At 44.9% G+C, this 11,245-nt stretch overlaps 1 protein-coding gene across 7 annotated transcripts in view; it reads left to right on the top strand.

Moving 5' to 3' along the window:
• LOC107267349 (phosphatidylinositol 3-kinase regulatory subunit alpha) overlaps nt 1–10,884 on the top strand; it is a 37,183-nt gene extending 26,299 nt beyond the window's left edge. For 6 of the 7 annotated variants that reach the window (XM_025084644.1, XM_015738924.2, XM_025084643.1 and 3 more), the window contains 9 exons: nt 741–926; nt 1,035–1,163; nt 1,556–1,763; nt 1,844–2,065; nt 2,158–2,482; nt 3,130–3,377; nt 3,483–3,659; nt 3,774–4,028; nt 4,123–10,884. In XM_025084644.1, the coding sequence (XP_024940412.1) occupies nt 741–926; nt 1,035–1,163; nt 1,556–1,763; nt 1,844–2,065; nt 2,158–2,482; nt 3,130–3,377; nt 3,483–3,659; nt 3,774–4,028; nt 4,123–4,414 (2,042 nt within the window). In that variant the 3' untranslated portion in view covers nt 4,415–10,884. The remainder of the gene's footprint in view (nt 1–740; nt 927–1,034; nt 1,164–1,555; nt 1,764–1,843; nt 2,066–2,157; nt 2,483–3,129; nt 3,378–3,482; nt 3,660–3,773; nt 4,029–4,122) is intronic. The other variant, XM_025084642.1, reaches the window with a different exon arrangement.
• Nucleotides 10,885–11,245: the final 361 nt, after the last annotated feature.

Genomic DNA, 11,245 nt, shown 5'->3' with positions numbered 1-11,245 from the left:
CCCCCCCCTCCCCCCCTCGGCACCTTGATTCTTTTAATATGACTGGCACCAGTCAAGAAAAGGACGTCCCGTCGAGGTCGGCGTTGCTCCGAACGATTCCCCGTCCTCCTCCACTCGCGTCTCCTCTTAACTCAGTCCGAGCTTAATCCGCTTCATCATTTACCGATTATTTTCAAAGAAATGATATTATTTTTTCTTTGCCCGTTTCTTTGAGCTTATTGCGAGTCAGGCTTTACATTATCCACACCTTCCGGCGAATGTATTTCCTTTGGTCCCGGAATTTGTTTTTTTCTCTCTTCTTCCTTCCCCCTTTTTCGTCTAAATTCTCGTGATCGCAACCCTCATAACAAATTTCCCTCATAACCTAATTTCTCATACCTTTTTGCCTTTAAACCATCACCTGTTCGCTTCTACTCTCTCCTCCTACTGTTTTGCGCGAACACCTACCGATATTTCGTTCCGACTTGAATCCCCATGCACGATTGCACAGTCCACCTTCCCCCACCAGCATCGCCGCCAATTGACTCAAGTCCACAGTGGATGGCCGAGCAAATAGGAGGAACTGTGCAAGACGAGAAAGCTCGGCCAACAGTCAAGTTGGCCTAGCGTGACAAGATCCATCCCGAACGCATGTATGCATGTGTCCCGGCGTGTGTCGCTTCACGTGGATCCCCATATGTCTGGTTCCCCAGACATTTGTTCGTGCGGGACGGGGACACATCTCTCTGTTATGCTTCCAGTTTTCGGGCTAGCTCTCTGCTCGCAATTCGACGCTTCGTTCCGATCTGCGCCGCTTCTCGTCGAACGGTGCACCCGTGCACTCGAGGAGAGGGCTTACGCCGACTCGAGCCTCAATCTCTACAAGGTTTACCACAACAGTCCATCGAACGAGCAGACCTTAGAGCTCCGGCGGAGCCTCAACGAAGGTGAGACGAGTTACTACTTACATAAAGTTTAGGATCACTCTTGTTATCACACCAGAATCCTGGCTAATGGAACGATTTTTAATGTTCTGCCTGCGACTTTCTTTTTAGATGTCAACAACGCTGAACTGGCTCAGTACTCACCGCAGTGCATCGCGAGCGTTCTCAAGAAGTTCCTGCGAGAGCTACCGGATCCCGTGATTCCGGTCCAGTGGTACGACAGGTTCTTGGAAGCATCCAGTGAGTCTTCACCATGTCTTCCTCTTATCATTTTTGAACGCCCCGGCCGAGGCTCTCCCGCGATAAGATAGCTATCAGGTTGCAGCAAGAAAGGAAGCCCCCCTCTCCTTTTCTCGATATAGATTCGATATAGATTCGATTCGATTCGATATAATTGAAAGGAACGAGCAGCCGCTTCAGGAAGGAGAGTCGCCTTGGATTCTGAGCGTCATCGTTTTATGCTTCTACTTATCTCCTTATCTTTTTATCTTCTTATCGGCATGACTTCTTGACACCTTCTCCCTCCCTCGCTCTTTCGCTGATTCTCTGATTCTCTCTCTCTCTCTCTCTCTCTCTCTCTCTCTCTCTCTCTCTTTCTCGCTGACACTTTGTCTCGATCTTTGCTGCCTCAGGACTTCGGAACGACGAGCAATGCGCTGCCCATCTCAACCAACTGGTTAACGAGCTCCCGGGACATCATAGGAGCACCCTGCGTCATCTGATGTCACACTTTTGTCGGATATGTCAATTTCAGCACGCAAGAGGTTACAGAGAACCTCCGACTATTCTCATACAGGTTCTCTGTCATATATTTCTTAGGCCGCCATGGGAGCGTATCATGTTAGTATATTCCTGTCTTCTTTCTTTAGATCCAATTTTTCCTATTGGCTATGGCCTCACACGAGTTACGTATATTGCAGACAAGTCGTTTACAACACGGAGGCGCACATTCGCATAATGGAATTACTTTTGCTACACGGCGATTGGAACGAGAGACTGCCGGAATTTGCGAGTGCTCCTCAACTTCCGCCTCGTAAGGTCTCTAGGCCTTTATTTCCGGTTCTCGAGCATTTTCCTACACTCGAGGAAGATATGGCTGCTAGTGAACGATCATCCGGCGCTGACAAAGAACAACCACACAGGTACTTTGAGATAATTGTCCCGTAATCTCGTGATTTAAGTATCTCAGCATCGCTTAGAGATACCAATGATAATTTTAAATTTTCACTCGTAGACCACGTACTTTGCAAGAGGCCGAGTGGTACTGGGGTGACATCACCAGGGATGAGGTCAATGAAAAAATGATCGAATCCCCCGATGGAACTTTCCTTGTGCGCAATGCCTCCTCCAAGGGTGGCGAATATACGCTGACGTTGCGCAAGGGTGGTACCAATAAATTGATTAAGATTTGTCACCGGAATGGAAAATATGGCTTCTCAGAGCCTTATAATTTCCATTCGGTGATTGAGCTGGTCGATCATTATAGGAATTGCTCGCTCGCCCAGTACAACTCCACCTTGGATATCAAGCTTCTTTATCCCGTATCGAGATTTCAGCAGGTAAGATTTTTCTTGTACTTATCTGCATATAACGCTATTGCGCAAGAGGTAAACAGGAGAATTGATTAATTATTCTATGAGCGTAAAGGTCCTTGGTGGAAACTGCGGGACTGTCCGAAACCGTTTGATATCAGCGTGGAGACTGGTTCTCTACGTGTTCGCGGAAAATTGCAATTCCCGGATCGAGGACGTCGGCTTTTACCCATAGGCGCCATTTCATGTCGTCCTTTCGATCTCCTAAGTTATCGGCCCGGCGCCGACGGTTCGGCGTCCTCGTGACAATTAATGATTTAGACATGGTTACTATTCATTCTTTCAACGGTACCCTTCGCTGCTTTGGACGTGTCGACAATACTCTTTCACAATACCCATATTTCTCTACGACATTGGTGCTTTGGCGTGCCTTTCTCGTTGATAACAATAGCGCCATACCACGTAAGCGTCTGTGTGCTAGCATATACATATTTATCCAAATGAGAGTATTATACGGATTGGATATGGATATCGATATCGGGAATTGGTTCAAGAACAGAATTATTGATAATAACCGGGAACTCTGAATAATATGGGTCCCTTTCGCAGTATCCATGTATAACGTTTTTTAAACATATGGAAATTAAAAAAACCGTGTTTCTCTGTTAAAACAGGATGACGAGATTCCCAGTACGGCTAACCCAAGGGTCATCATCGAAAAATATATCGAGATCGACAAGGAGGTGATGGATACATTGAGGCAGTATCAGGATTGTTCTGAACTCTACGGTAAAACGGCTTACGAGGTGCAACTGAAGCTTCAAGCTCTAGAAGCCTTCAGCGAGGCTATCAAGATGTTCGAAGATCAAACAAAGCTTCAGGACAAATTTCACAAGGAGGGACAGCCCCATGAGATATCCGCGTGAGTATGCCTTACTAGCATACACGTGATTTTTCATTATTACGTATCGTTTTTTTTTTTTGACCGATACGTCAATCTAAACGGCGAGCTGCTCTCGTGTTGCAGGCTGACGGACAACTCGGTCCTCCTAAGGAGAAGGATGAAGTCTCTGGACGATAGCAAGGAACACCTGGAGAACACTCTGAAACAGCAAATTGCCTACAACAGAACACTCGAGCGAGAAATGCACAAGCTCAAGCCGGATATAATCCAGCTTCGTCGTCAGAGGGAGAGGCACGGCGTGTACGTAAACCTTCTTACATTGTGATCTGTATGCGTTCTGTATGCGCGCATCTGCAACCTAGAGCTTTTTGTCGACTCGAAGAGATTTCCTTTTACTATTTTGCCTTCTTCCAGGTGGTTGAAGAAGCGCGGCGTGACGCGGCAAAAGATCAATCAGTACATGTTAAAGCACTCGGCGACCAATGCCGCGCTGGATGAAATGGCATACGGGGATCTGCAGGACTTCGATCTGGAGATTCACGCGGACGAAAAAACGTGGCTTTATCTAGAAGGATCACGTCCCGACGCTGACAGATTACTAGCTGGACGCCCGGATGGCACTTTCCTCGTGCGTCGATCGAGCAGCGGCCAATACGCTCTTTCAATCATGTAATAAACTCCCGCTACTTCTATTGTTTGTAATTGGGTGTTTTTTTGTCGTTTGAAAAAAAGTTTCACCGGAATCCTATGTCTTGTATTTCAGGTGCAACGGCACGGTAAATCATTGCATAATATATGCCACCGAGCGCGGTTACGGATTCGCTGAGCCATTCAACATCCATGAAACACTTAAGCACTTGGTGCTGCATTATGCTCAGAATTCCCTGGAGGAACATAATGAGAGCCTCAACACGACTCTGGCTTATCCTGCATTCGCGCCAGCCACTGCTCTGGTGCAGTTGCAGGCGCAGCACATGCAGACGCAAACGCAAATGCTACAGGCCCAGAATCAGAATCAAATCCCGCTGCCGATTCCTATGGCGCGGCCGTCATAAAATCAACACTTTGGACATCAGGCGTAATCAATTCGTTTAGAAAACTTGGACTCGACAAATATAATCATTCTCGGCGCCGTTTTCATCATCTCCTCCGTTCTACGATAGAATCAGCATAAGATCTCAGGGCGCGAGAAGCTCAGAAGTCTCTTTGATGCTTGAGACATAATCCTTTTCAGAGGTAGATGAACCAAATATCCGTCATTTTCTACTGAGCATCATTGTCACCCTTGGCTACCATGGCTACTTTGTCTACAAAAACGCAAATCCCGGTACGTTTACGTTGCGAGTCCAGATAGTGTATCCGTATCGACTAACTACCGTTAAGTACAAATCTATAGAGCTCCTGGGGATCATTACTGAAAAGTTATACTACTCTTATAGCTTGAGGAATCAAAATGTCGTTTTCGAGAAGCGGTTGTGCATATGTAGAATCGTGCGGTAACCACTTGTAGGATTGAAGGTAACGTCGACCGTTGGTACACTCAAGAAACAGCAACAAGAAAGTCAATGGACAAGAAAGAAGCAAAGGCACACACTGTGACACTGTGACACTGTGACACTGTGACACTGTGACGCACACACTCATTTTCAAATGCCAATGTGCTTCCTGGCAATTGAGGCTGCACTGCACACGGTTTGTGTTTGTCAGGTTATCTTGCCAGGTTACGATTAGCGGTCCCGCCGGCGTCGTCCCAACGCTTCCTGAACTGAATTCTGGTGTATCGCACGATCAACGCTTACTCTCTCGCAGGCCTTTCTTCTCTTTTCCTCCTAGACGTTTCGCTTCAGGGCGAGTCTCGCGGCAAACAACGAATTTTCAATGGAGGATTGCGAGGAGCGTTTTTTATACGTAGGATTAAGTGCTGTACCAGCCAGGGTGAGTGACGCGGGACGCGAGGCGTAGTGAGCGCGTACTTTTTTTTTTAAATATAGAATTATCTGTGATTTCGAGTTGACAGTAAACACAGGGCCTCCGGGCAGCGGTCCTTTCGCGTATATTTGCATCGCCGTTTTTTCTCCGATTTCTAAGTGCGGCCGCAAAAATCCCGAGTATCGAAAGAGGGGGTGCTGAGCCTTTGACGCTTCGAGCAGAAGAAAGAAATATATTTTAGCGAGGGCGAAAGCGCCAGAGAGACTGAGAAAGGGAGAGCCGATTAAATTCTAAAACTCTTTATAATCAAAGGATCGATAATCGGTATAGTAATAGACACGTATACATAGTACATCCACCGAGAGAGAATTACAAGTGTGTAAAAGTGTATGCATCCACATAAAACTCTTATACATATTCAGGGACACACCACGATACTTGTTGCGTAATCGATCGTCTGAACGTTCAACGGCGATTGGACGTTGCTCGTGCTAATCAGGTGCGGCACAGATCAAGGGGGCGTAACGATTGTATGCAGACGCCATTACGAGGCGCCCCACCCCAGACAATCGACTTAAGATTTGAAACGATTGGCAGAACGGAAGATCGAACGGAAGATCGAACGGAAGATCGAACGGAGGCCCGAAGGATTGCCGCTTGATAGATCTCATTAAATATTCGCGACTTACAATTAGTTGCGTCGTTAGGAGGATCGTCTCGGTTTCGTGTGTCGGGAAATCTTAGGTTTACAGAGCGGTCAGTAAACTCAAGAGTCTACCGGCACGTGTAGCATCGTATTGACGATTCTCCCGAGCGGCAAATTGTGCGACACCAAAAAGCCACCGGGCGAGACCAGAGAGCCCCGCACGCAAAAGATATAAGTATAACAAAGGCGACCGATGTGAAGTTAAAGAGAGAGAGAGAGAGAGATATGTCTCTCCTTTGTTAGAGGCGCTATTTTTTCTTTTTTTAATAAACGCAACGGGATGACGAAGAAAGGGACGAAGAAGAAGAAGAAGAAGAAGAGAGCAGGAAGGATATTGAGGAGCTGATGTAGGAATCAACGAAGAATATAGGAGATAGCAGGAAACGAATGTAAGAGGAAGAAATAGAAAAGAGATTGAAGGGGGAAGGAGAGGCAAAAGGGTCTAAAGGACGAAAAAGAATGAAAGATAATTGTGAAGGCTCAAAATGTAAGGTTCGTTAAATCGTTTTAATCGTTAATCATCGTCACGCTTCGAATCACGTAGGTTTAGGTAGCTTAGTTTTTTATATCGAACAAGTGCCCTAGCGTCTTAGTTTTATTTGTAATCGACCAATCGCGCGCCGGTTCCGAGCTTGAGGTCGAGGGTCGACAAGATTACGTCTTACGTCGCGCGAGGGAACCTCGAGCTTCCTCTGCGCGGTTCAACGAGGAATGATATTACCGAGTTACGCGTCATTGTCATTAGTTAGGTTTTTCAAATTACAAAAAAAAAAAAAAACAAAGTAAATGCATAATAAATTAAAAACGTGTGATACTTTAGAGGGACAATGGAGGAGAATTGGGGCTGGTCGAGCGTTTCGAGATTCACGAGGCAAATCTGCGCGTTTACGTTGTCGACCCGAAAACGCCGATAGTCTGTAAACTAAATGACGTAACGTGACATACAAACGTGTGTTATTGTTTGCGTGCGCAATTCCGCAGCCGATTCCGGTTGATCGCGCCGTTGCGGTTCCGCTCCTTCTTATTCTTCCTCATTCTCTCTCTCTCTCTCTCTCTTTTCCCTTATACTTCTTCATTTTACATTTTCCCACAAATTTTCCACTTTACACCCAGCTTCTCAGTTTTCCTTCCTGCTCGAACCCTGGGTCATATGGATTTTTTTCTTTGTTTTGGATTAAACGTCATTTTCTGTGGGCTCTTCCGCGTGTCCTTCAGTTAGCATTCGAAATGATCTCAATCGAGGTTCAAGACTCGAGCACCGAGCTGAAGTGATATCGTTATCTAACCGCTTTAACAATTCACTGACATCGACAGAGACAGAGACTTCGTCGTCCCTTCTGAGAACAATAGATTTAGGTTAACGTATTCAATTGTGAAGGCGATATAGAAATTTATATGTACATACATACACACGTATGTATGTATGTACATATGCATAATGAATATGAATGTATATGTATGTATGTATCTATATTTTTACTTACTTTTAAAGTACTATTAATAGACACGCGAATATACAATAAATATACAATAAATACATGCATACACAGAATGCGTAATGCGGATACACACGCGAAAATACACTCACATTACACAAGACAAATAACACATATGTTACATGAAAGAAAAGAAATATATATTAGATCGTATTATTATATTGTTGGAGGTTGCGCGGACGCGTCTGCGCATCTCCGACGTCACTACTAATTGCATAATTAGCTAGACCCGTAGCTTTACTCTCTACGCTACCGAGAGAAAAGAAAAAAGGTGGACGAAAGAAAGGAGTAATCGGATGCGCCTGAGTTTTCACGATCTTAAAGGAGGAGGGAATATCGGTCAAGAGAAAAGAGAAAAGATAAAAGATAAAAGATAAAAGAGAAAAGAAAAGGGAAGGCGAATGATGAATTATCATTAATTCGAAAAGAATCAGTCAATTACGCGTTATTATTTTGAAATTCCATCGAGTCACTTGCACCACGTCGCACCACGTCGCACCACGTCGCACCACGTCCACGTGGATTCATGAACCTCCAAAGAAAGCCTGATCGCTGGATGCGCGCGCACGCAGATTACATGTCTCAGGATGCACCAAAGTGCAGGCGAAGCCAAAAACTGGAGAAATCTTGCCGATAGTGCGCAGCAATACGTGCTCGGATATCGGATTTACGTGCGCGCGCGCGCGCGCACATGGCCGATACGTAAAGTACAATCCTGAGCCTGTTCGTTATGCTCTTTTGCAAATTCGTATGCTCATCGGAATTCGCAAGCGGACGGGAATACGTCGGCGGAGTCTGCAAATCAGTATGATTGAGATTGATTGATTGATTGATTGTAAGTGCGATTGTCGTATAAAGTATTTGGATGGGCAAGATAGATAGATAGATAGATAGATAGAGAGAGAGAGAGAGAGAGAGAGAGAGAGAGAGGGAGAGGATCAAGCACAGCGCGCGAGCGAGAGAGAATAAGAAAAAAAGGAACGAACACGAGGAAAAGGAAAAGGAAAAGGAATAGCATTGCCTTAGATTTTGTAGAAGTGAAAATGGCGGGGATGCCTCTTGTCCTTGCCTTCGCATAACTTCCGTTTTCCCAAGATGTCATTTTACACTGTGATCGGTTGCGATTGCGTCTTGTCATTTGATTGAACGCAAATGAAAATAATTGTCGGGTGATCAGTCGATGGGATTGGACCGAAGTGACTACCGATCTAACAATCGTAGGTAGATAGAGACACAGTAACATACAGATGGAAAAATAGATATACACGAGGGACAACGAAAGTTCGAAGAGTTTCTCATTAAAATGGAGAAGCCTTGCAGCAACAAGTGACGAATTAAAATACCGATAATCAAACTACCTTATTATGTCGCAGCTGTCCTGTAAATCTGTCTATCTACTTATCCGCCTACTTATCTTATCGGGCTGTAATTAGCTCTAAACGATTTATCTGATCAGTATACATCAGTCCGCCGTCTGATGGACCTATGTACCGCACGTTCAAACGTTCAAACGTTCGAGTTGAATCTCACGTCGATATGCCTGATGTCGTGTGCGCTCGCGTTTACGTCCGGAATCAAAGTTTTATCCTTTTAGTTGCATAGAATTTTGGAAAGATGAGAGACGACGGATGTGTTTGCACGAAGAGAAGGGGAGGAGCGTGTGCGCGGTGCGCATGCCCAAATGCCCAAATGCCCAAGGAAGTGTGATCGGCGGAAGGCGCGAGTGCACGTGGCGCACGTGTGAAGGATAACTCATTAGCGTCGATTCGCATCAACTTTTTCTTACCAATACGTACTATACTACATACGCTATACCTGTGGCGATATTGGATAATATAACTGTAATGGACGTCAAACTATCCTTAGAAGTAAAAGGGAAAAGAAAGAAAGGAAAAGCATAAAGCACCACGCGTTTGCTGCAAGGCGCGAACACGCGTAATATGAAACAAGAATTGGACGAGGAGATCTCTGGAGTAAAAGAGGGAGAGAGGGGACGAGTGAAATGCCGAGAAAAAGAGGTTATCAATATATATATATAAAAATATATATATATATTATTAAAAAATGTATGCTGTCCCACTGTGATACAACTTTTGTTTTTGCATGTAAAATATACTATTGATATCATAAGTACGAATGTGAAATATAAACATACGTAACACACGTACACAGATACTGGAATACACATACACAGAAAAACACGTAAATATATAGAAAAGCAAAAATATATATATTATATATAGTAGTGTGCAGATACAAATGGCCGCCGTCTCTGTCCGTTTGTACGCGCGCACGCATGTATTGTGATCGAAAGTGCACAGAAGATGCCTGTGCATGCGGATACAAGATAAAAAAAAAAAAAAATAGAAATTCCTTTAATGTCAGCTAGAAGAAAAAGAATATCGCTCGAGCTCCCGTGCATTCTCTATCTCCTCTATCTCTCCGACGACGCCTCGAGAGTGCACCGGGGCAGGCGTCCGTCTTGTAAATAAAAGAGCGGCCAAGGAGGAGGAACACCGTTTGACGTCGGACGGTCGTCCTTGCGTCGCAGCAGCTCATTTTATGAGACGCCTCGGGTCGACGCTTGGCGTCTGAACGAATTGCCCGACGTCTCCGTCCCCGTCGAGCGAGTGTCCTCCTTCGTTGACTACTATGTCAAATCCGTCGAATGTTCAGTGAAGAGATTTAGAAGAAGAAGAAAACGGAACGAGAAGGAAAGAAATCCGTAGGATCTGTCGTCGCGACGCTTTCGGCGACAAGCACAAACGGCGAAATCAATTCGAATCGAAGGCAAAAGTCGAAAATGCGAGAGCGTGGCTGTGACGTGTCCGTAGCTGGTCGCGAAGATCGACATTTTCTAAATACGGCCCGATGGAATCGCCCGCGCGACAACTTTGGGGGATTCGTGCGTGATCGAGCTACCAGTTTCGATTTTATGCAGTTTTATATCGTCAAATTAGATCTTTTTATTGCTATTTCGTAAGAGATTCCTTCACGAGTCACCGAAATATGTTTCTCGCGAGACTTCATACTTTCTTCGAATACGCTGGCTTTTTTCGTTTTTCATTATTTGAATTTCGCGCCGTCGATCGGTCCTTTGAATTCTCTTTGGTCGCTTCCGGTTTCCCTCGGCTGTTCGAGCGGTCATAACGAACCGTCGGAGGATATCCTGGTGCACGAAAGTGATTCTTACGGCTGAATGAAGTATTAGAAATAAAGAAGGATTGAAAATTTGAAATCAACTAAACGAGTCCCTTTGAGTGCGAGAAACGCTAAGGAGATGGATGTTTACTTAGTTGCGCAACGGTCATCTTCATATTATACCGTTTATTTGGTAGTACCATCCTGTAAAACCATTTATATTTGCATATGATTAATATGTTTTACTTATAAATACCGAAGCATTTCTTTCTCTTCTTAATCTCCTTCACCCCCTCTGCTTCCCATTATTCACGAACCAGCCAATATCAACACCTTTTAAATGATATAACCGCCATTACTGGATTCGTCGAACCGGAAGGTAAGTACAGTCTCATCTTATTTCTTGTCGCTGTCTGCTAAGTCCGCTATTAAAACTTGAGTAAAGGATTTAGCGCGTTTCTCGTCTCATTTCCTTCAGGACATTGCTCTTTCTAGTCTCTCTCTCTCTCTCTCTCTCTCTCTCTCTCTCTCTCTCTCTCTCTCTCTCTAGATCGGAAGAGCGTCGTGTAGGGAAAGAGCGTAGATCTCGGTGGTCGCCGGATCATTAAAAAAAA

Source organism: Cephus cinctus, unplaced genomic scaffold, assembly GCF_000341935.2.
Source record: "Cephus cinctus unplaced genomic scaffold, Ccin1 Ccin1_scaffold0401, whole genome shotgun sequence".
Taxonomy (NCBI): domain Eukaryota; kingdom Metazoa; phylum Arthropoda; class Insecta; order Hymenoptera; family Cephidae; genus Cephus; species Cephus cinctus.
The sequence above is the reverse complement of the archived record's forward strand: the minus strand, read 5'-3'. Positions and strand labels throughout refer to the sequence as shown.